Genomic DNA, 25,801 nt, shown 5'->3' with positions numbered 1-25,801 from the left:
AAATTGTTGTGTCCTCGACGATGGTAATTTTATTTTATTAGAATCAAGTGAATTTTCCAAAGGCCAAGATGATGAGTGTCGGATAGTTCGTACCAACATTATATATATTTATATGACGTTCAAAGTTAAAAGTTATTTAAAAGAAGAATTTAAAAAAGTAACACTAAACTTCAAGTGTGATATAAAAAAAAGTAAAAAAAAAGTTTGCTAATATACAACACGATAAAAGAAAAACTTATCAACAATAGGATCTTATATCAGCAACAACAATAAAATAATATTAGTTACTCCTAAATAAATTAAAAACAATCACATTGAATGAGATTTAAACTATTTTTTGAACACTATGTCCGTTTATTTTGCTATTAGCTGTAGTCAATGTCAGTGTGTTCTTAGAGAAAATAGATAACAGAAGGTTTGCGAGAGCAATAAAGAGAATGAGTGAGGGAATGAGTGGGTGAGTGAGTGAGTAAGTGAATGAGAAAGATAGAAAGTGGAGTGTTGTGTATTGATCGGGGTGAAATGGACCAACCGCCCCCGGACGCGGATGACTGTAGCTCGTTGTCGACTGAATCCGCTTATAGTTCAGAGAATTCAAGAATCTCTCGGTATTTCCATTTACGTACACCCACATTTATGTATACATAAACGTACATTACACAAATACTTAAAATATTTCGAGTCACTCAATCTATGGTACAATCTTGTTTGTGGCCAATCAGGTTTTATTTATAATTTAGTTAAAAAAAATAAATACTTTTTTCTGTCTTATAAGTTATCATCATTTAATCTAGATCTCTTTAAATTCGCTTTGATTCCATGTTATATTAGAAAATGCTAACACAGTATATTTTTTTTTAAGCTATCAATCCTTTCGTGTACTATCGATTTTTCATTTTAGTGTTCCTTAGAGATTTACGTGGATTTGTTCAGGATAAATTAGTAGGACTCCTGGGATATTTTTTCTAGATCTCTGTATGTTAATCTGATTTTTTGTTTTTTTATCATTTAAACTTTTTTATTGCTTACCAAGAAGTTTTCTGCAATGTAGTAAATCAAATGATTTTTTTTACATTCATGAAATGAGAAGTTATAAAAAAAAAAAATGACGTAATTTTTTTTTTTTTAACTTTTTTGCAAGTCATAGCAAGTTCTCTGGAGATATTAAGGTTTTTATTTTTTATTATAAAATTATATAAAATATGAAAAATACTTGGTTGTAGGGTAAAATGTTTAATCGAGATTCCAATAAAGTTATACCTAACAAATGCATGCAATTAAATTTTCCAAATTCTCTTTCGCTCTCATATGTACAGAATTCGGTGGTTAGTTTATGAACATTCATAAGTACCAATAATGAAAATGTAGCTCGTGGGTATATTGTACATATTTTCCACAGTCAGAGAGGATCTATATAATTTTATATACAAATATATATATACCATATATGTATTTATTATATAGAAGAGTTGTTCAATTGCAGGTCCGTGACTGAGAGTACGTAATCAACTGCATATCCTCGAAACGGAATGTTTTTAAATTGAATTTAGTTATAGAAAAGTAGATTTTAATTTTATCCTGTCAAAAAAAGTGCGACTAATTTATAGTTTTTTTTTTTTATTCAAATTATATTTTTTTTTCTAATTTTTACGTTTAATCTGTAGTAAAATATTTGTTCAGAATAAAAAATTCAAACATAAAAAAAAAAAAAACATTAAATATATTAATTTTTTAGAAATGAAAATTTAAATAATTTTTTAAAAGCAGAAAAAATCTTACTGCTACACTTTTTCGTTAAATAAAGTATAAAAGGTATTCAGAAACTAGAAAAACTTATTTATACGACTCTTTTCAAAGATTGTCTTACAGTAAAAATTGAAGAAAATCATATCACGTAGGATGTTGCACGTGGCACTACATTGACAAATCATATTGATAGTAAAAAAATAAAGTTATGAAATTTTACCAAAGCAATATTTGTCTTACAGTAAAGAAAGTAGTTTATACTATTATTTTTTTTAGCACTTTAATTTAAAATGTGATTTTTTTTTGCCGGCAAAAAAATCGCTTGAAGATATCATGGATATCAAATAATTTTCTGCACAATTACAAAGAAAGAGATCACGACAGTAAGATATCAGAACAATTGATTCATCTCTAGAGAGACTGAAGTAAATGTACAATAGATTTTGAACCTTTTGGTTCTGCAGTTTGAGACGTTGTATATTTTAGTCCTTGACTTCATTTTATTTCTATACATAGATGTTTAACAAGAAGTAATGTTTGTATATGTATACTTTGAAACTTACCAGCACCAAATGGTTGTTGACCATCTTTGTCTTCAGTTGGTGTACCTTCAAGGCTAGCTGGTCCACTGTCTGCACCTCCAGTAGCACTATTTTAATAAAAATTGAAAGAAAAAAAAAAAAAAAAGTTATATAAGTATTATTGTACTACTGTATTTATAGCATAAAATGTATGATATGCGGAAACTAGAACTATAATGGGAACGTGCCCAGCAGCTTGTAGTACACAATCCACATACCCTGAGACCCACCTGCTTGCGTCATCATCTTTTACATGATCGGGCGATGAGCCCTGTACGATCTCCCGCGGTGTTTGATTATCTACAGCTTCAGTAGATGCAGGTGGAATTTCGCCAGAACCTTCAGTGGTTTCAGCAGCACCACGACCTGATAATCCAGGAATACCACCACTCAGCCATCCAGACATCTGTGATTTAACTCCAGCAAGCATTTCCATTTTACTACCTTTCGTTGGGCTGAAAGAAAATTCTACTTATTAGTAATTTGTTTTATTTTTTATTTGAATAAAATTTATTATTCTTTGTGCTTTTGAAAAACGTTTCTTTTAGTTTAATAATTAACATGCTAGACTTCATAAAGATTAATTAAATGGCATAAAATCACTTCAATTAATTATTATTTAAAATGTTATTTAAGAAACTATTAAAACTAATTTGTTACGGCCGATAAATTAAATAAGAGTGTCAAGCATTTGCTACGTGTTTAAAATTAAATTATAATAAGTAAATTAAATTTTTTATTTGCTAAGAGCGAAATTATTTTTTAATATTGTGATGTAAATTTAATACTAATTTGTAGTGACTTAATTACTAATGTAGATTGCAATGTTATTTTATACAAGCAATTTTTAATTTTGTAAAATAATAAAATTTGATGTTGCGTATTGATAATTTGTAATTAAATTTTGATAAAATAAATAATTTGATTAAATTGTAATAATTTTAAAATAAAAAGTCTATAAAGATAAAAAAATGTAATTTATCTAGCCTATGAATAAATATATTTTATATATTATTATAAAAAAAAAGCAATGCAAAAGCATAACATGTGGTTTATTTGATAATAAATTCGTGCGTTGGTGTTGCACTAGAACAACAAACAACTTTTGCAAAAACTAAATATATATTTAATTGAAAATTTTATTTGTTTGTCTATAAATAAAAAAATAAAATTTTAAAAAAAGAATTACCTGATAGATTGCATAAATAAAATGTAAACCATGTTTTCGTTTATCTTTTATGTTAACATATTTTTTTTTCTTTTTTTGAGTATTTTATTTTTGAATATGTGGACATACATCCTCTTCCTTATTTATTTAAAGTATTGAATTTAAGTTTGAGAGAAAAAGACAGGCATGTAGATCGTGAATATATAAAACTTCTCATGAATATAGCATGTAAATAAGAATTTTTTAAAGTATAAAATTATTGGTTAAATTTTATAGTTGATTTTTATTCTGAATAGAGCAAAATTTGTTTTTTTTTGTTATGTAATATTTTTAAATAAATTTTTTACATGCTGATCTTTTTAGTCACAAAAAAGTCAAGATACTTTACAGTGAAAGAAGAAATTAATTTTTTAAAAAGCATTCTTGATCCAAAAAATTAATATATTTTGAATTTGCAATGATGTTATGTACATGTTTTTATTACAGAAATGGCAATCTCTTTTGTATTAGTTATTCACAAAACAAAAAAAAATCTTTAATATAAAAATAACTTTATTGCAAATTGGCAATAAATTGAATTCTCGGATCAATAATGTGCTTTTTTTATATAAACAATATATAAGGTAAAGGATTTAGTATTCGATCAGGGAACTAGTACTCAATTACTCTATGTATTTTTATATTAACACTTAGTAAATTTTTTGGTAAATATAGATATACAAATACATGAGTAATTTCTGATTTCTCTCAGCGTAATAAAAACAAAAAAAAATTATTTTAATAAAAAATAGCTGTCTGTATTACATGTGTAGTAGGGTGGCCCAAAAAAACCGACTTTTTTTTTTCGAGTCTCTTATAAAAATTTGTTGGCTTACGATGTTTTAAGAAGCCTCTCCAAAAATCGATTAAAAATTTTCAAGAGGTCGCTCACGAATTTTGAAAATATTAAAAATGATTGAAACTCGGATTTTTTTTTTGTCACGACAGCAATAGTTTATAATAGTTTATAATTACAAAATCATGTCTATGCTGAAAATTTCAGCCCAAAATTTAAATATTTAAAAGGCGCTCAAGAATTTTGAATATTAACTGATGATATGTAACTAATACTTTGAACTAGTTTTTGTATTTTTTTTATAAATCAAATATTGTCATTTCACTAAAATATAACTTTTGCATAACCAAAAATATACAGGACAGTCGTAAATAATAAAATTTGGTAAGTTTTGAATAAGCGAAAAAACCTAAAAATTGAAGTAAAAAATAAAAAAAGTATGTAAATAATTTATTATTTCAATTTCTCGGGTTGTATTTTCATTCATTGTGATGCAAATTGATAGTGAAAAAATCGAAAAGCTTTATTATTAATATTCATGGGTCGCTCAAAAACGTCTAAAAGACAGCACTCATAAGCATTCAAAATTCTTGAGCGAGGTTCAAATATTTAAAATTTGGACTTAAATTTCCAGCGTAGTCATGATTTCACAAACATAAACTATTACTGCCACGAAAAAGAAAAAAATTAAAAAAAAAAAATTTCAAATTTCGATTATTTTTGAGATTTTCAAAATTCGTGAGCGACCTTTTAAAAATTTTTTATCGAGTTGATTTTTGGAGAGGCTTCTTAAAATACCGTAAACCAACAAATTTTCATAAGACTCGAAAACAAATAGTTGGTTTTTTTGGGACACCCTAATGTGCAGGTATATATTATATGTTATAAATTTATGGGTAAATATTATAAGTAAACGTAAAACTGGGTAATAGGGATCTAAACTATATTAATTCCTGTCACCACAAGACACGATAGACGATCTTCAAGGTGGTTCACGGTCTCGCCTGTTATATAATCGACCATCGACCACCACCACTACTCGGTACGCCCTACGAAAGTCCTATTACTGTTTCCTATCACCGTACATATATTGCTTGCGAGCTTTTGACATCCCTGGAAATTGCTATATTCCTGGTTTGTATAAAGAAATATTATTTAAACTTCGTCTATTATTTTCTCAATAAAAGATTATCAAAGCACATCTATTTTACTTGTATTTTGTAATTTATAGCCATTAATTTTTTTTTTTTTTTTTTTTTTTTTTAATAACAAAAAAAAAAGGATGACTTAAAAATCTTACTCTTTTGTGCATAAATTATTAGCTTAATTTGAAAAATAAAGAAACATATAACTTTGAACGATTTTATTTTAAATTCATATTAATTTAATTATCATATTTTAATTAAATTTAGTAGCAGGCGTTCTTTGATTAATTCAAAGTTAAGTATATTTCGCACAAATAAAATTTTAATGATTTTTACTTTAATCGATTATCAAGCCATTAAACGAAATTTGATCTATATATTAGGGGTGTGCGAATAACTTGAACTTAAGAATTATTTGTATTAAATCGAATCGAATAATTTAAATTTTCGAATAATTGAAAACTTTCTAATTATTCGTGAGTTTTCGAATTATTCAAAAATTTACAACTAATTCCAAAATTTTCTTTGGAACGAATTAAAATTGTAATGTCTTTACCAATAATTCAAATTTTTGCTCCGACACGAAATGGTTTTTAGTTTCTTTTTAATAACTGAGCTCTCCGTTAAATAAAAATTTAATATTCGAAAGCTGATCAAAATTTTCTACATTAGAATCGAGTAATTTTAAAAATTACAAATAACTCTAACGTTGACGAATAATTCAAAAACTTATGAATTATTCGATTTTATCGAATTATTCAATTCGATAAAATTGAATAGTTAAATTCGATTCGATTCTATTCTCACACCTTTAATATTTATATAACTGTCGGAAATAAATTTATTGGGGCATAATATTATAATTCACACTTTGTAGACCGAAGATAAAATATTTTCCTGTACGATCGATATAATGAGATGCCAATAAATCCTAAACTTTATGACGTAATTTATCTCAACAATAAAATAGTTCAATTTTACTATTAGGATTTTATTTATTTATTCGGTTTTTCGATTCATGATTAATTGCTACTATAAAATTATTCATAAAACGAATTATTTTAATTTTTCATATTAAATTTTTAATTATTTAAACATAAAATCATTTAAAACAAGTGCTTCTAAATATACGCTGATAACGTTCGAATTTACATCTAATTACGTATAATCAACGTGGTGCCATTAAAAAAAAGTTTGACTCTTAATTGAATTAAATAAATTAAGTAATTAATATAGTGTCTAATTGAAAAGTAGACGAAGTAATTGTCATTTACATTTTCTATTCATTTGTGCTAATCGATTATTTGTTTTGTTCATTTTTAGACGGTGCCCCGTATAATTTTTTAAAAATATTTAATGACTTCGAACTGTCATAACTACTGAAATTTTATCAAGTATTTAAGAAACAAAAATTAAAGTAATAATTGAAAGAAGGATTATGTAACTATAATTTTGGTTGGATATAAATTAAAAAAAAAAATCATGGCAAAATGAAAACAAAAAATTATTTTTACACAGTAACGCAGAGCTTCAAATAAAAAACTGTCAGCATTTTAAAAAATTATGTAAGAATTACTGTTTAAAAAAAAAGCTTCGAAATTTTATTGAAAATTTAGTTATTTTAATTTATTATGTTATTTTTATTAAAATTTAGTAATTTTTACTGAATTTTTTTATATTATTTAATAAAATTGTAATATGTCATGACAGTTAAAAATCATTGGGCATAATTACAATTTATTTATGAAATTAGATTTTACTTTTTAATTAAAAGTTTAACTGTAGTTGAAATTACAGTAATAACCATAATTATAATGATATTGACAAAAATAATAGTGGATAAAGAAAACTTACGATTAATCGATTTCACAACTATTGTTAACCGTTGAGATGCATTTACGTAATATCAAACTGGAGGGTTTCTTAAAGATTCTAGACTCGTACGACCTCTCTTTTATTCACCGATAAAGTTTAAAAAAAACTCAGTCATTTTTTTTTCTCATAAAAGATTATCAATAAAAAAAAAAAAAAATAACTGCAAGACTAGATAAAAAAATACTTTTTTCACTATTTCAAGTATTAAACATTTAAATACATTACTTCTGATAAATATAAGATCAGATTTTTAAAATAGTTTTTTTTTAATTAAATATATTCATCTAAAAATTTATATTTTTAATCAGATTAAATTTGTAATTAATATCAGTGTCAATTGCAATTTTTCATGTCTAATAAAAAATAAACTATTTAAATATTCTATGTACAAAAAACATTTAATTGATAATAAAAAAAGTATTTTATGAAATTTAAATATTGGAGTACTTTAATAATTGAAATGTCATAAAAATGAAAATAAATAATTTCACAGAATTATTTTCACAAACAATTAAATTTTTAATAAAACTGATTAAATATATTTTTAAAGTTTTTTGTACAAAAAATAATAATAAATAAAAGTATAAAAAAAAAAACTGTCGTAGTTTATCGATCGTGTTTAAGGGAGAAAGACAGTAGAGGGAAAGGAGGGCCGGGCTAGCTAAAAATCAAATATCTGCGTGACGAAGGATTTTGTATAAACGCCATACGAGTCAATTGTTAATTGTCGTACAGATTTTTTAAAATAAAGATTACAGATTGTAATTAAAATAATTGTAAACATTTTTAAATTGTGTAAGTTTCCGGGCGATATCACTGACACGGTCATGCATCGCATGACCATTATCATTAAAAAAAAAAATCAACAATCAAGAGAAATCATTACCAAATAATTTAAGTACTAAATTACATGAAATTATTTAAAAGTACCTGCTATCTTCAGCAGTAGGTGATGTAGGTTTTTCTTCAGTTAATTCAGTACCATCTTCACCTTTCTTTCCCATCCAATTGGACACCTGATTTGTCAGGCCGGAAAACATTTTGTATCTTTTTTTTTTATTACAGCTTACTTGTCAACGTATATTATTATTATTTTTTGTCAATTGTATGTCAAGTTAATTAAATTATCAGCTTTAAATTAAATGTCTTCAGCAAACTATTTTCACCGGGTTTTATTTTATATATTTTTGTTTTTAACGCCCGTAATTAGTTTCGGATAGTAGATTTTATTTGTATTTTTATTTATTTCGTTTCTGACAGTGTCACGTAACCTCTAACTAAATTTCGAATACGTAGGGCAAAGAGCTCGGTGTGTCTTCGCGATTCCAGGCTCATCGACTGCGTACATTGTGCTTGACAATTTAGAGCACGCATGCGCAATATAAATAAAGAAATTTAACTGCGCGTTGACCGTGAAGTCTTCCATAGTACTAAAGGTAAAGAATGTTACTCAGTTGATAAAACAAATTTTTAGTTATCGATTTTTAAATTTTATCAATAATTTAATTACAATTAAAATTTATTGTACTGAAAATAACTTTTGTAGAAAAACCGACTATGAATTTCAAATTTAAATATGTTAATGAAAAATTTTTTTATTTACTGCTTTAATTATTGTATATAATATTATATTAATTGTTTAATAATCAAGTCATAATTCCAAATAATAATTTTTAAAAATATTAAGACGAGTAATGTTTGAATAGAAGGATAAAAAATAATTTAATAGTTTAGTATGGCGGAGTGTGGGTCAGGTGGCTTATAACTGAAAATTTAATTAAAATCTAATAAACCCACTTCGATTAAGTGCACAATTTAGTTTTGTTTGGTAGTACACATTATAATAATTACATTTATATCATATGTTAAACTAGTTATCTAACATACATAACATAACTATTTACATATTATAAAACTGCATTTGAATTTAAATGCAAATACTTTTGAAAAAATATTTAAATATTAATACTTTCTTTTTAATTCAAAATATTATGTAACAATAAGGCAGAAAGGCAGAGAAATTAATTGCCTTTGAAAGGAAATAAATTTTCATTATACTTATGATTTAGAAAAGTATAATATCACCGTCATTAATCTTCGCCCTTTTTTCGAATCACTGTGAAATAAACTTTTGAATTTTTAAACATCTACTCAGACATAAGTCATGAATAAATAATCGAAAAAAAATCAGTTCATATAAAAAAAGGTATAAAAATTGATTTCCTAAAATAAAGTTCTATATATATGAGTCATTCCACCAAATAAAGTTATTTTTAAGGGGCGACCCTCGTCGATTTGGTTCAAACTTTGTGGAGCAGTTCTATATAATCAAAAACAAATTCTCTGGAAATTTGAGCCCTTAATATAAAGCTGTTTCAAAGTTATGATTTTTTTAATATTTAAAAAGTTATTCTTTTCAACTTTTTCATTAATTTTTTTTAAGCAGAAATTTTTTTTTGAAATTAGCACATAATAGTTTTTTATAGGAAAAATTTTCAGCTTTTCTATGAAAATATCCATTTTTTATTTTAAGTTACAAAAGATTCTTCAAAATTCGATTAAAGTAGAAAAAACAACTTTTATGATTACGGCGCTTAATACATTTACTTTGATAGTTTTTTCTGAAAACTGATACTTTTTCCCACAAAATATATCATTTTCATGATGCGCATGGCTGCCCAATTTCTAAACACAGTATCTGACAAAAATAATTTTTTTTTAATATGTATTGAATCTGTCCAGAAGACTCCACTGGAACTAAAAATACTAAAAAATCAATTTTAAAAAATTTGTTCCTTACTATGTTCTGAAATTAGGCAGACGAAAACCAATAATTATTTAAATACGTCATTGATTTTATAGTTCTATCGAACGAAATAGTAGTACATTGTATGTCAAGAGATGAAACAAAACGGTATCAGACGAGAGTGAAGTAAGCTGCCTGAGCCGTCGGCAAAAGCTGACAACAGCGGCAATCTGGAGTCATGTTTCATCCCGTGTTACATATTGATTCAAAAACTTACTTCATTAAAGATCACCAGTAAATTCTTATTTAAGACAATTCTAGAGCCAAAAAATTATACATTAATATTCTATTTGCTGCTCAGTGACGTTTTATAGAAATAAATAATATTGTAATTATTTTTTTTATTTTTTATACTGTTTAGTTATGTAAGGTAGTATTATCGGTTTTAGAATTACTGTTCAGAATTTAATAAAATTGTGCACATCAGTGGATAATGCTATGAAAGTGATTTAATTGAATTTTTGAAAAGCTGTGAAGAATCAATAAATTCAATGAAACCAGTAATTTATCATGAAACGCAATGTTAAATGTATGAAAATAAAAATTTTACTAATACTCTGTACTCTGATTAAGAAAAATAATTTAATCCATGCAATTATTTCAAAGTGTTTTGAATCATTTCAAATAATCTTTCTTAATCAAGGTAGTTCTAAAAATTCCATTAGATCGATTTTCTAATTATTATCTACTAATATGCCAAATTTAATTAAATTTTCAACGGTAATTCTAAAACCGACAATACTACTTTAATTAAATTAACTTGCTCTTGTAAAAACAAGATAAATTACTATTGTTCATCGATAATTTATTTTAAATTTAAATCATTCATTTAATCATTTTCTTTATTTATAATTACAGTAAATAGCGTTTCAATAAACTTTTAACATTTATTTCTAGAATTTTAAGAAAAAAAAAAAATTAGCTATTTGAATATTTATTTTCACATTGTTAAATTTAAATAGTATAATTTAAAAAAGCAACCATTAATTTCACTTTTAATTAATCATGATTTTTTTTTAATTATCTTATTGATAACAAAAAAAAAAGTTACATTCTAATGTCAAGAATTAACTTTTGAGAATTATGACTGTTCGGACAATAAAAGTACAATAATCTTTATAGCTTGTAGTATATATAAAAAATATATATACGTTATAACGTGTATTTCTATTTTTAATTAAATTTTCTCAACCTATCCGTTATCGTTACGAAAATTAAACAAAGGTCTTAAATTATCCCTTTAATATATTTTCAATTTAAACCTGATAGACTAAAAAATTTAAAATAAAATTAATAATAAATAAAAGTAAATTAAATAACAAAAATATTTTACTATTATTATTAAAGAAAAAAACAAAAATAATAATAACGATGGCGCGAATTTTTAAATACATTGACAAAGCATGGCGCTAGAATCTAGTTCTCATTCCATCAATACTAGACCCAGCCATCATAAATTCTTTTCCTTTTCTCTCTCAGCTGCAAAATGGTGAGTAGTGTGCTTTTTACCGTCATTAAATCCGTCCACATCTCGATAATTACTTATAAAACAACAACTATTCTTCATACATAACATCCGGTACATTTAAAATTATCTTTTCATTTCATTATTTATCTTTAACAATTATAACTACAATTATTTTTAATTTAAAATTATACTCGTTTACTCATCTCTAACCTCGAATTGAAATAAACAACAAATCATATATTTTTTACTATCAGTTTTCAAGTGATCCTTGAAAAATCCAAAAATCATTAAATGAAGTTTACAAGAATTCATAACAATAATTTTAAAAAAAATTATTTGACAGGCTCGTGGGCCCAAAAAGCATCTCAAGCGTTTACACGCACCGAAAGCATGGATGTTAGACAAGTTGGGTGGTGTCTTCGCACCCCGTCCATCAACCGGACCCCACAAGCTAAGGGAGTGTCTTCCTCTGGTTATTTTCCTACGTAACAGACTGAAGTATGCTTTGACCAATTCCGAAGCTACTAAAATCGTCATGCAGCGTTTGATCAAAATTGATGGCAAAGTTCGCACTGACATCAATTACCCGTCTGGTTTCATGGGTAAGTTTTACTAATAACTAAATCATTGGCTTTATCGAAGCTATGACCTTTTTTTCCATAAAATGTTGTAGTCAAAAGTAAGCCAATAATAAATAAACTCTTTTTTTGGTCACTGGTTAAGTCTAATATTTTTTCAGTATTACCCTAAAAGAGTACACTTTTATTGTTATTATTATTTTATAGAAAATATATTTTTTATTAATAAATAGTTTAATTGTTTTAGACGTTATTTCCATCGAGAAAACTGGTGAATATTTTCGATTTATTTACGACGTCAAGGGACGTTTTGCTGTCCACAGAATTACTCCTGAGGAAGCTAAATACAAATTATGCAAAGTGCGTCGAGTTCAAACTGGACCAAAAGGTATTCCATTTTTAGTAACACACGATGGTCGTACCATTCGTTATCCAGACCCAGTTATAAAAGTTAATGACACAATTCAGTTGGATATCGCTAGCAGTAAAATCCTCGATTCAATTCGTTTTGAACCTGGTAATTTGTGTATGATTACCGGAGGTAGAAATTTGGGCCGTGTTGGTACAGTTGTCAGCCGTGAACGTCATCCTGGATCATTTGATATTTGTCATATCAAAGATGCTCAAGGACACACTTTTGCTACGAGGTACATTATTATTTCTACTTAATTAGTTTTATTGTTATTACTTTAATGATGTTATAGAATTATAAAATAGTTATTATTAGTGGTTTCTTTATTTATTTTATTTTTCTAGATTAAACAACGTCTTCATAATTGGAAAAGGTGTTAAGCCATACGTCAGTTTACCCAGAGGCAAAGGTATCAAGCTCTCTATCGCTGAAGAACGTGATAAGAGACTTGCTGCTAAAGGACTTAATTAAAGTGGCAATGATTCTTTATTATCTGCAGATCTTACTCTGTGTAAAAACACTGAATCTTGATAAAAAAAAAATATATCATGAAAAGTATTTATATTGATTTGATTAATTAATTTTATTTTTTATTTATAAGAATTAATGTTATTTTATAGTTGATAGGAAAAAAATAGATTTATTGTACTGAGTACAATTAGTAAGTTTAATACGGTGTTTGTAGCTATATATAAATTATTGTGTGTAACTTTCAGCAATTAAGATTTATCAAGTCGATCTTACGTTATCGCATTGCTCAATTTAAGTCGTTAAAGTTTTACATACCTGGGACAATAGAAATTTTCTCTTCGTATTATTTATCGTAAAAAACTTTATATTATTTATATAATTATTTTTATTTTATAGTTTATCGTAAAAAAATTTTAATCTAAGTAATTTTTTTTTTAATTAAAAAAAAAAAAAAAAAAAAAAATTTATAACATTAATGCGCCTAAACTCGGTATGAATAAGCAGTCGGGCATTTGAACATCATTATTTTTTTCGAATAGTAGCCATTGTCGAAGTTATCTATCTGACAACCTAGTCACTTTTATTTTTCGTAATTTGAACTTTGAATAAATAAATTTATTGAATCATACTTTGTAAACTTGGTCATGGGAAAAATGTGGTTATAGAATTAGATTAATTTTTATATTTGCAATAGTAAAATATATATAAATTGAAATCTTAATTTTAAATGAAAATATATAGATATTATTTGAATAAATAAAATTTATAATAAATATAATTTCTTTTTTTTATTCAGAAAATTGTTATGCTTATATTTTTTTAATTTTTATTGATTAAAATAATTGCTCATAAGGAATTACCTATATCAATACATAAAAGGCGTTACATAGATACATAAGTCATATATAGATATCAATTTATTATATACACATAAAAATATTACTGTCAATAACTGGATGATTAATTAGATATAACTTGGTGTCAATATAACCGCTAGCCAGAGAATATAATTAGATAATGTTATTGACCTTGACAAAAAGCTCTCAATTTTAAAGCCCGAGTAGCGAATAAAAATAGGGATTTGATTGTGGCCGATGAGAAATCGCTTAATAGGAAAAAAGTATATCCGAGGGATCAGTAAATCGTTGGTTCAATAAGGGTGTTACAAAATGATCTCTGTAGGGTTTATATATCGGACATCGCAGAAAGATGTGAATCAAGTTCTCAGGTTCATTTAAGTTGCTAAATGGTTCTTGCGGGTTGATGTGAGTTCTGAGATTCTTGATGCTGAATGTGAATAGGTGATTATTTGCCATTCGGGTTTGTGTGTTATTCTATAATATAACTGACACGAATTAAAATTTTTAAAATATAATTTACTGTAGGTTAAAATTTAACAAACTTTACATTTTCTGAATTCAAATTTTCAAGGTTTATTCTTCTGGTCGGGTACCCTTTTCCGAACGTCGTTCAACGACAAAATAAAGTTTTAATTTCATGAAATTTCAGCATTATGACTTTGGATTCTTAATTTTTAATTTAAAATTAATAGTGACCAGGATGACCCGCCGAATGACCGAGGCAACTCGACACGCTGGGTCACCCTATCACTCAACTTAAAATTGTTTTAATTCATCAAATATTTCTCCTTACTTGTAAATTTTCAGTTTTAAGTGTCTTTGGTTCTCTAGATTCCATAAAATAAGATAATGTCTGTTTTATGATCTAATAAAGATAATTTGAAAAATTGCAAAAGGTTATTTCTCAAATGACCGGGGCGACCCCATGCTCCCTTATTGAGCGTAAATTAATAGATATATTTCAAGAAAAGACCCTAAAGAATTGAATGAAATAAAAATAGTACTATTATATTCTCAACTTACGGGCGTTTGGAGCATTGATCCCAATCAAATATTTTAAATTAAAGTAAAAAGGAATAATAAAATAATTAGTTATATTTATTGAATATTTTTGTTTTTTATTTTTTAACATAATAAAAAATTCAATGATCTATATTACATGAGAATTTATTCAAACATTTAATTTTAATCGAAACAAGAATATTTATTAATTTACAAATGAAAATTAAAACAACATTAATTTCATTGATTACACTAAAAAATTTTTTTTTTAATTTTCAACTTTATCTGTATTATATTTGCTTACGACGAAGACAACAAAATGTGTAGTTTAATACTACAATTTTTGTACAATATCAAATTTATCTTTGAATCCAAGTGTTTCTTTTTTCGGATCATATTTTTTACGTGCCGCCAATTTAGCGCGTAATTCCTTGGCACTCATTTTGAGATTAAGACTTTCTTTAGTCGCTGATACATTTCCGTTCCCCGTGCTTAGGTGCTGTTCTGTTGCATCACTTCCAGTTTCACTTGTAATTAAATTATCATTGTTATTATCAATATCACTGCGTCCATTTTCTCGCTGTTGATTATTGTTTATTTTCTCATCTTTTGAATTATTTTCATTCGTTGACGCGGCCGTACTGCCGCTATTTGAATTCGTATCATTTGAATTATTTTTATTTGATTTATGTTTATTCTAAAACAAATAATTAAAAAAAAAATTAATAAGACAATTACTTAGTTGTAAAATAAATTTAATTATCTTATATTTTTATTTGGATGTATGATATTAAAGTGTACTATCAAGAAAACTTAGACATAAGGTAAGAAAAAAAAAATTAGATAAGCTTTGTAAATTATTACAAAGCGTATATATGAATTATATACTGAGGATTTCTCTTATCATTAGTGTAAGCAAAAAAAAAAAAATTATGGTACATTAATTTTTTTGCCATTATCAAATGATATAAATGCTCAAAAAAAAAATTACATGATTCATCGGATTATGAGTGAATTAATTTCAGTAAAAATTAAATTATTCTATCACGTTAGAAAATTATTATGAATTACAAGTCATAAATATGAAAGAAAAAAAATGAAATTATATTACGAGTAAAAATTACTAAGTTCGACGTACGATCCATCTGTTTGTATGACCTACATGATTGAACAAGAAGAGTAAGAATAATAAAAAAATGAAGATGAGTTGGATGCGTGTCGCGTACCAAGGCCGATCGTGTCTTGTAAACGCGCTACTTTTTTGCTATTGCTGTTGTATCTATAGTATTTGTTTCATAAAAAATTAAGTTGTTTTTTTTGTCTTACAAGACCTCATTTATCACTTAACTAATTTGAATTTGTTCCACTTAATTTATTTAATTATTAAAGTCGGAATAACATGATAATAAGATATTTTTTTTTCTTTCCAAAGTGACAATAAAAAGAGAGATCATTGTACGGATCAATTGGTTATTGACCGATTGACTGTAATAACAATTAATAAAAAATTGTTGGATATTCGGTTGAGAGATCAACTGTAGTGTCACGCGTCAAAATATAAATAAAATTGTTAATTTTTTATGTTTTATAAATGTATAAATTAAATATTTTATTTGTGATTGTTGAACTATTGGATATCAATATTATTAGACGGATGGTTTAGTCATCAATAATTAATATAAGTACATGAATGATATTTTTGTGTTAATACTCTTGTATATAGATGCATAAAACACATATATGTAAAGATATTTGATGGTGGTATTGTAGGTAAGAGTAGTGTTAAAGAATTTCAATAAGCTGTGTTTAAATGCAGTAAAACTGTGACAGGAGCGACTGAAACCGGTTTTCCAGAGAGTACGGAACGCACGTAACTTTACTCGCTGTCTCTGATAGTGAACACGTGGTCGTGATATATATCTTTCCTCATTACATTAATATATATTTGAATGCTTGTGGCTATCAATACTGTTAATCGATACTTAATATCAACCATCAATTGAACAAAATATAAATCTACATGTTAAATGTAATATAAGTTAAATAAAATAAATATTATTAATTTATTATGGAAAATGGTAACATGGTAACAGTTGACTGGTTTTGATTGAATACAGCTCAAGGATCATAAAATGTTGGGAAATAACTTAAAGAGAGACATTGAATGAACATTCTAGGAAATCGAGTGTGCATGAAGACGTAACGGGCTGAATTAAATGAGTACATGATCAAACTAAGCATATTAAATGTTAAATTGTCATTACTCATTATATATATACACATATATACGTTAAAGTGGCTTAAAAGACAATTTGAATTTTTTTTCGCTCTCAGTTTTTGAAAAGTTAGTGTATGGTAAAAAAAAAAAACAAATTCTCTACACGGAAAAAAATGAATTATGTAAGTTGAGAAACGACAAGTAATATAATGATAAATTGATCAATAAATACTATTATCCTACATATTTATTCTTTAATTTATAATTGAAACGTAAATAATTATAGGATAAATATTAAAATTTAATGTACCTGAAGATTGGAACGTTTTTCGCGCAGTGAAATTGAAAAAAATTTATAAAATTTGACTTTAAAAGTGACTTTACGGGTAGTTGGGGGTGGCCTAGAATTTTCGGCTGGGTGTGAAACATTTCAGGAGTCTAGATCCAGTAGATTTTTTACTTTTAATTTAGTTTTTTTACTTTCGCTCCGCGAAAAATGTTCTGATCTTCAAGTACATAAAATTTATTGTCTATGCAGGAAAAATGAATATTTTAATTTTAAAAATCCTAACTTAAACATTAACAATTTATGTCACGTATTATAAAATTTATTGTTTGGAATTTTAAAATTCCTTATATTGACATCCAAGTTCCGGGTTATAATTTCTAACACTAATTTTTAAAGTTTATTTTTTCATGCGTTTGAGTTCAAAAACATAAATTTAAGAAGTCGCGCAAGAAATCTAAAAATTTTGAGAATATTAAAAAACCAATTCTTTCGACAACGGTTTCTCTTGAACGAATGAACCGATTTTTATAATTAAGGTGGCACTCGACGTGGCTTATCAAGTTTTAGAGCTGATTAGATTTGGGAATCGATCCATCGAGCACATTAAAGGTTATCTCAAAAAAACATTTTTAAAAAAATTTTATTTTTGGAATATCTTCGAACGCACTTGACCGATCAAGCTCAATTTTTTACGGCTTTTGGATATTAACAAGCCGCGTCGAATGACATGTACGCACGTACATACACACATACATACAGTCTGACATCATCTTGAAATTAGTCAGAATAGCTTCCTAGAACATCAAAACGTCAAGATCTGATAGAAATTCGATTTTTAAAAATCGGACCGAAACCAATAACTTCATTTTTTTTTTTGAAAATTTTCAATTTTTTTAGTTGGAAGTTAAAAATTTGAAAAAAAGCACCATTCGATTTATTTAATATCTCAATGAAAGTTTTTTTATTTCTCAATCGTCTCTTTAAGCTTTAATTATGGTCTAAGTAACTTTTCAAAGAGTAAGAGCGAAAAAAAAATATAAAAATCATTTTTAAGCTACCCTAATATACACATAAATATATAAATAAATAAATAAATAAATAAATAATAATAATAATTCAGTATATTTATCAGAAGAACGAAACAAGTTTTTGATTCAATTCAAATATTATTATTATTATTATTATTATTATTAATAATTATCGAAACGCAAGAGTGATTCGCGTTTATAACAATAATATGGCCACAATAATTCATTTACTTCGAGTTTTCATTGCACAATAATGTTTCAAGGTAGTAGTTAGTTTTCATAAGAAATATGATGAGAAAATATATATTTTTTAAATTTAGATAAGTATGTTAATAGATACATGTGCTCTTTCGATGACAAGATATACGAGGAATCAAAAATTTATGTTCAATGTTGATGGTAATGAATTTGTTTATAATAAAAAATATCTAAGTATTTTGGGATATCAATGAAGATAAATAGTTTCCGGTACGGATGTTACTTCCAACTTCCGCTTTAAAATAAAATAATTGCATTATAATGATAGACCATTCTCGAGGTTAAAAGTATGTTGATGTTTGAGGTATTTGAGTTGCCATGCAATTTTTTGACAGAAAAAAAAAATATTTATTTTTCAATATTTAACTTGAGTGCTCAAACGTCATAACAACGAAAAATACGTTTGCTATAAAATTGATTGTGACATTTTATCATTTTTTTTCTTATTACTTTTTAATGACTCAGTTAATCATATTTTTTAATTTAAAAGATTATGCTTAAATAAATAGTGTTTTATTGATTTCGATAGAATCATGAAACTCTCAAAAAAATTTACACACGATCAAATTTTTTTTATTAATCGTCTAATGTATTTTTTTTTTTTTTTTTTAATATTTCAAGTACAATTGAAGATAATAATAATAATAATAATAATAATAATAATAATAATAATAATAATAATAATAATAATAATAATAATAATAATAATAATAATAATAAAACTATTAAATTTTGACAGTTTGCCAAAAGAATGTAAGTATCCAATTTTGAAGTATTTAAAACTTAAAAAAAAACTATTCAGGACTTTTTTTTCATGAAATTTCGTAAAAAAAAAAAAAGCCCAATTTTTTTGTTTCTCTTTACCTTACATTTACTGGGTAAGTAATACCCAATGATGTAAGAAAAGTCGAAAAAAAAAAATCATTTTTTTATTTTGATGATAATTACACAATTAAAGGAACAACACTTGTTCCTTTAATTGTTTTGTGAAGCTTTGATCAATCGGTCCGGATAAATAGTTCAATAGATCGATTTGAAAATTTACGTAGCTTTTGGGGGTACACGCAGAGAAATTTTTATTGATTGATTGAACATTCTGGAAGAATTTAGAATATTCTAGAAAAGTTCTTAACATTGTCACTTACAAACGCACTTAACGTCATTCAGGACAATCTCTAGTTTATGTTAGCCATACAATGTATGAGTAAAGGATAGAAGTATCTCATCACACATTTTTACCATCCATATCCTCCCACCATAACCAAACTCCCTTACTTGCAAGTGCAGGCCAAGAGCTATCTACCAGTGCAACCATGAGTGTGTGGCAGTGGGTGGTTATGGAAAAAAGACTGGACATACAAACATACACTTTTCTTTTATCTATTGATTGATTGATTGATATATTACCGTATGATAGACGGTAGATAGACTTAATACACATAGAGATAATAAGAAATACACTATAAATATTTCTTATTATCTTTTAGTAATATAAATAATATCTATGTATATTCAGAGACAATATATAACTAAAATATTAATTTATTTAAAGGAAATAAATACGATCGTCGTTTTTTTTTGTACTTAATTCAAATGTGTTGCCAATGATGTAGATAAATTGATGCATATCAATACTTGAAAATAATAAAGAGATGAAGTGACGAAAAGGCAACAATTCAACTCAAGACTTTTACAACGATACTAAATTTAGTAACACTAACTAATACCATCATAAAGATATCGGTGGAACAAAATTTTCCTTATTCTCTTAATAATATACATAATATGTATATACATATGAAATAAAATTTTTTTGTCTGGCTTAAATACAACGTAATAATTAGTATCTAATCTAATCTATAATTAAATAAAAATTTTAAATTGTTGTCTGTGTTCATTATTTTGACTGACCAATAATCTATTATCTGCTATGTTATTATAGAAGAAAAATAAAAAAAAAAGTATCTGAGGGTCAATTGGTAAGGCTTGAATAAATAATTAAATTTAAATAATATTTAATAAATTTTGTCATGATACTCGAACAGTCACGCAGTGACTGCGGTTGCTCGTTTTGATTAATAGACAAGATTCATGTAACTATATTATATATACATAAATACATATGTATGTCAAATATATAAATATAGGTGAAAGTAAATATAGAAAAAACCTGGTTGACGTACAGGTACATTGACCCCGTAAAATTTATCATAAAATAAAAATTATCGTTCATATATTTTATCTGAGTGTTCAATAATTTAGCACACTGTTTCTCGTTACTCTTACATAATTTAAATAAATATTTTTATTATAAATAAAATTTTTTAAAATCATTAATCATAAAATAAAATAAATTATTATTTCAATTAAATACCTGGATTTAAAAAAAAATTTTTTACTTTTTTTTTCTAATGTATAGAATGAAAATATTTTAAAACAGCTCCATCAATTTATCTACTAAAAATAAAAAGCTAATCTTATCAATTTTTTTATTAATAACCACTCGTGTTGAAAAATATTTAATCAAATTTTGAAATTTATTTTATAACTTTTTAAATAGCTTACATTTATTTACCAAAAAAAAAAAAAAATATAATAACTTTATTAAATATTTTAGTGAAAGTTTTTTTTTAGGCTTCAATTATTATTAGTCACAATTTCGTCTGATTAGTTGAATCAACACAGATGTTTATTAACATTATATATTATAGTCATCCATAAATTTAAAATAAAATGACTATTTTATTTACTACCTATATACATAAAAAAAATTTTTATTAAAAATTTATCGACTAGATTATTAGAATTGTTGTGTCAACAATACGAAAAAATGATTGATAATTATCGCAAACATATATAATTAAATTTTCACATGAAAAATAATAAACAAGTAACATAATTAGAATTCACACGACTACTTAAAAATGAATCATTGTTACATCACCTCTTTATTTTTTTTATTCATTAAAGTGGTAATTGGAAAAAATTTTTTTATTGTGAATTTTTGTCATTAAAAAAAAACTTACACATGAAGACTAATGAACAAAAAATAATTAAAATTTCAAAGATAAAAATATGTTAACTATTAAATATTGATAAGCTGCAAGTTAAGACATAGGTTATTGAATGAATTATGTTATCGTTAAATATTTAAAAATATCGATAATTAAATAAATGCTTATTAACTTATTTTTAATATTTTTCAATATGACCTTGAGGTATTTCATTTTTTATTTATTCATGTACGACATCAGGACGACATTTTATTGCAGACGATACACACGTCGCAACTTAGAAAGTCATTGAAATGACTATAGATTTAGTATGTATATAACGTTGATACCATATATATGTGTATGTGTTTATTTATTAATATGTACGCATGTATATTGGTACATACATACTTTACGACACATGTTTGTAATTATCAAACATAATCGACTTGACTGCAATGCAGTCTACAAACGCATTTTTTTTTATTCAAACATAAAAATAAAAAAAACTACAATTTGTGTCACAAGTGTGCGTATATGTATTGAGACATAGAAAGTTACTTGCTGAAATGAAGGTGTTAATCTTTTTTTAAAATTATAATTAATATTGTTTCGCAAGTGTTCATGAGACGTAGACTAATTTTTATCATCGTTTATTTTTTTTAAGTCACCTCTTATTTATTACGCATGTTATAAATTTAATAATCATAAGCTAATTAATAGCAAACAAACTTTTACGATTCCTCTTATTAACTTGTGCATATCAATCTTTTTTTTTTTATTTTGGAAATTAATTACCCATGAAATAATGTGGTAATTAAATCAAATATTTCAAATAAAAAAAATGACTTAGTTATATTAAATTAAAAGTACTTAATGAAAATGTTTGGTCGCCCGATTTCAAAATTAAAAATTTAAAATTTTGAGAGTGGATTTTCAGTGTATTTTTACACTTTATGTTTTTTCTTTTATATTATTCCTTTCTATTTACATTTAATTCTGTGGAATTATTATTCACTATAAAGTAATGACTCACAAAAATGTTAATCTCTTAATGTAAAGTTGTTAGGTAGTAATAATTTTATATTTTTAACTTAGTCATTAATTACTTTTTTTCTTAGGAAAAATACTTCTAATAAAAATCGAAGCAACAAATTTTTAATTATAAATAACTAAAATTCGCGAAATGCAATAAAAATGGAAAAAGTGATTTTTCAAACCTTGACCCAAATTTCAAATCTATTTTAATATATTTTCTGAAAGCTAAAAATCAATTTTTTTTTTTTTTAATACATTTTCATTACACGGAAAAAAAGATTACCAATAATTGTAGTTCAACTTGTAATTATTTATGTTATGTTCAATAACTAATGTCGTTTCAATTAGTAATATTATGATCTTAATGTTTAAACTGCTATAATTAACAGTTAATCGTTTAAATATACTGCTTGACTATTTAAAATTACTACTTAAACCTTAAAAAGCTACAAGACGTCAAAAAAATGAATCTGTTATTAACTTCTTACGTTCTACTCTATAATATTTACTAATATTCGGTCTAGGTGCGCTGTTGAAGAGAATCTGAGTATTATTTACTAATATTTTTTTTCCGTGTGATTAAAATAAAGCATTAAATGTCCTAAAATGGAATAATGGCCACAAGTGCTACTTCTACCCCATATGATTTTCACATCAATTTTTTTTATATACAATCGATCATACGAGCTTTTCAAACAGTAAAATTTAAATATACCGCCAATATAATGTTATACTGATTTCATATTTGAAAGCATAAAAAAATTTTAATTGATAAAATTAATTAATTGGTTGAATAATTACTATTTCCATTATTGCTTTGGGCAATTACCTTAATCGAGTTCGAAGATGGGCTAAAATTCGACTCATGAATTTTTCTTAAAATTGTTTAGTGCAACTTATGTACTCAACTTTATTCTGTAGAATATTTCATAATAATTTTTTCTATTCCCGCTAGCGCTGTCAAATGGTATTTATTTTCATTAAACATAAAGTAAGAGCTATATCTGCATTTTACAATTAAATAACAGTTTTACTCCAAATAAATTTATTTAAAAAATCATCTTAAAGTTAGCTGACGTCTTATAATTCTCCGATTTTTTTTAAAAACGACCATCGTAAAAAAAAATAATATTTAAAAAAATGGCACTTGTAGTTTTTTTAATTTTCTACAAGTGCATATTTTTAGTTTTTTTTTTTTTCTGTAATTAATCTGTTAAAAAAAATCTAAAAGTGTTTAAATGTCTGCTAACTTCAGGATCATATTTAAAAATACGAGTGTGAATGTAGCAGACATCAGACAAATTTAAAATTATAAATAAATATATTAAATAATAAAAAAAATAATATTCATAAAAAATGCACTTTAAAATTTTAAAATTTTTTAAATGTGTATTTTTTAAAAATTTCTATTATTAATTATTTACTCTATTTATTAATGATTTAAAATCTGTCTGATGTCTGCTACGTTGACACTCATTTAAAAACATTTAATATAAACAATATATCAATAAAAATAAAAATGAATCACGACACAAATAATAAACAAATGCGCGGGAACTTACATCGTTTAGAGAACTAATACTTCCATCAGGACTCTCGTGTTCTATACTTGCTGGATTCTTCTCGGGCGTCTTGATTACCTTGATGCCCGACATCGTGCCCTTGATAATAATGTTGTTGGCCTTGTAATATTCATCAGCCTCTTGATCCACAACAAGTAATTTCGTTTCATTCGGAAAAGCTTTAATACGATCAACGACTTGTTTGTGGGTCTCATTGTTAATATTTATTTCGTTAACTTCGATAATTCGATCACCTTGACGTAATCCCGCAGCTTGACTTGGTGACCCATCATCAACTTTGCCAATAAATTGGCCCTCCTTGCCGCGCTCTGCGTGAAGATTAAAACCATATCCATCAAAATCATCCCACTTTACTATGTGGCAAAAACGTGCACACGGTAGCTTATCATTTTTCATCGACATCTTGTTAAATATTATTTTATTCACTGACAAAACTCCGCACTTACGTCACTATTTTTTTTTTTTTTTAATTAGAATAAAAAAAAAAAGCGCGCGAACTCAATTATAAAAAGTATCAGTAAATCAAAGTTAATTATACTATTAATTAAACTGTACACTTTTTTAATTAAATGATTTAACGAGACTGATATTTATAATGTAATAACGTGTAAGGCAGCTTTAGAGTTTAGTAAAGTTGTATCTCTCCTTTTAAAATTCCCCTGTTTTTAAATATTTTATTTTATTTTTTCTATTAGCTGACCACCACTTTTTTTTAAAGTTCCAGACTCTTCTCAACATTAACAACTTTCTCTCTTTCTCTTTCTTACTCACTTTCGCAGTCTACCTGTCACACCGATCTTCGCCGGCTCTTCTATTTTTATTCTTCTTCACTTAAAATTTTTAAAATTTATTAAGAAAATAAATAACTAAACAATAACAAAAAAATCCTCACAAGGATCGATTATGTAAATTCGTAGGTTTAAATTTTAAAAAATTATTAAACACAACTCGAAGGATATTTAGTATAACGTAATAATAATTATACGGTATGGTTCAGACGGACATTCACCGAAGACACGACGAATGATCCATGCGAGGCACTCGCTGACTCGTGACAAGGAGCAAAGAGAAGGCTAAGAAGGTAAGCTTGCCCCCCAAATGAAAAAGTTACAATATGAATTCCAATGGGTAGGGATATAATACATCTGTTACGTTTTACGTTTTTAAAATCTTTCAGACTTATAATCGACAGTGGCGACATCATCAAACGACACGCAACACAAAAAGTAACGATTTGCGGGGGCATGAGATAACGCGGGAAATTTTTGAATTTTAAATTTTTACGCGCCATTATTTATTGGCGCTGTTGTCAAAAAATGCATCAGCAGGAGAGATATTTGTTTTATCCATATAAATTGTTAAAGCAACACAAATATACATATACATATATATATATATATATATATATATATATATATATATATATATATATATATATATATATATA

At 25.8% G+C, this 25,801-nt stretch overlaps 3 protein-coding genes and 1 non-coding gene across 9 annotated transcripts in view; 2 read left to right on the top strand and 2 right to left on the bottom strand.

Annotated features, from left to right (window-relative positions):
* The window catches only part of LOC103575999 (synapse-associated protein of 47 kDa), a 40,144-nt gene extending 31,454 nt beyond the window's left edge, over positions 1-8,690 (bottom strand). For 4 of the 5 annotated variants that reach the window (XR_001345118.2, XM_014440587.2, XM_014440589.2 and 1 more), the window contains exons 1-3: positions 8,281-8,690; positions 2,546-2,782; positions 2,310-2,395 (exon numbers count right to left, since the gene is read on the bottom strand). Coding sequence is in view for 4 of the 5 variants with exons in the window: in XM_014440587.2 (XP_014296073.1) it covers positions 2,310-2,395; positions 2,546-2,782; positions 8,281-8,390 (433 nt within the window). In the remaining variant the exon portion in view is untranslated. The remainder of the gene's footprint in view (positions 1-2,309; positions 2,396-2,545; positions 2,783-8,280) is intronic. The other variant, XM_014440588.2, reaches the window with a different exon arrangement.
* Positions 8,691-11,626: 2,936 nt separating this feature from the next.
* LOC103575998 (40S ribosomal protein S4) lies at positions 11,627-13,172 on the top strand. Of its 2 annotated transcripts, none has more exons than XM_008556016.3 (4): positions 11,627-11,645; positions 11,968-12,226; positions 12,450-12,849; positions 12,959-13,172. In XM_008556016.3, the coding sequence occupies exons 1-4, from the start codon at positions 11,643-11,645 to the stop codon at positions 13,083-13,085; spliced, it is 789 nt and encodes a 262-aa protein (XP_008554238.1). In that variant the 5' UTR covers positions 11,627-11,642; the 3' UTR covers positions 13,086-13,172. The 2 variants fall into 2 exon arrangements, with proteins under 2 accessions (XP_008554238.1, XP_008554239.1); XM_008556017.2 differs by lacking the exon at positions 11,627-11,645 and adding an exon at positions 11,717-11,735.
* LOC128667498 (small nucleolar RNA SNORA16B/SNORA16A family) lies at positions 12,250-12,386 on the top strand. Its single transcript, XR_008403473.1, has one exon. It is a non-coding gene; the product is annotated as a small nucleolar RNA SNORA16B/SNORA16A family (small nucleolar RNA).
* A 1,922-nt stretch (positions 13,173-15,094) lies between the features above and the next one.
* Positions 15,095-25,450, bottom strand: LOC103575997 (Na(+)/H(+) exchange regulatory cofactor NHE-RF1). Its single transcript, XM_008556014.3, has 2 exons — positions 24,334-25,450; positions 15,095-15,644 (listed from the first exon to the last, which is right to left on the bottom strand). Exons 1-2 carry the CDS (start codon positions 24,754-24,756, stop codon positions 15,282-15,284), a joined length of 786 nt encoding a protein of 261 aa, XP_008554236.1. The 5' UTR covers positions 24,757-25,450; the 3' UTR covers positions 15,095-15,281.
* Positions 25,451-25,801: the final 351 nt, after the last annotated feature.

The sequence above is a fragment of the Microplitis demolitor genome, chromosome 3 (genome assembly GCF_026212275.2).
Source record: "Microplitis demolitor isolate Queensland-Clemson2020A chromosome 3, iyMicDemo2.1a, whole genome shotgun sequence".
In the NCBI taxonomy this organism is placed as follows: Eukaryota; Metazoa; Arthropoda; class Insecta; order Hymenoptera; family Braconidae; genus Microplitis; species Microplitis demolitor.
Note: the sequence above shows the minus strand (reverse complement) of the source record. Positions and strands in the feature narration are given on the sequence as shown.

Coding starts and splice junctions, on each gene's coding strand:
- LOC103575997 (XM_008556014.3), bottom strand. CDS start 24,756: ATGTCGATGAAAAATGATAAGCTACCGTGTGCACGTTTTTGCCACATA. Junction 15,645..24,333: donor GTATTAGTTCTCTAAACGAT/GTAAGTTCCCGC, acceptor TATTTGTTTTAG/AATAAACATAAATCAAATAA.
- LOC103575998 (XM_008556016.3), top strand. Junction 12,227..12,449: donor TTACCCGTCTGGTTTCATGG/GTAAGTTTTACT, acceptor TAATTGTTTTAG/ACGTTATTTCCATCGAGAAA. Junction 12,850..12,958: donor GGACACACTTTTGCTACGAG/GTACATTATTAT, acceptor TTATTTTTCTAG/ATTAAACAACGTCTTCATAA.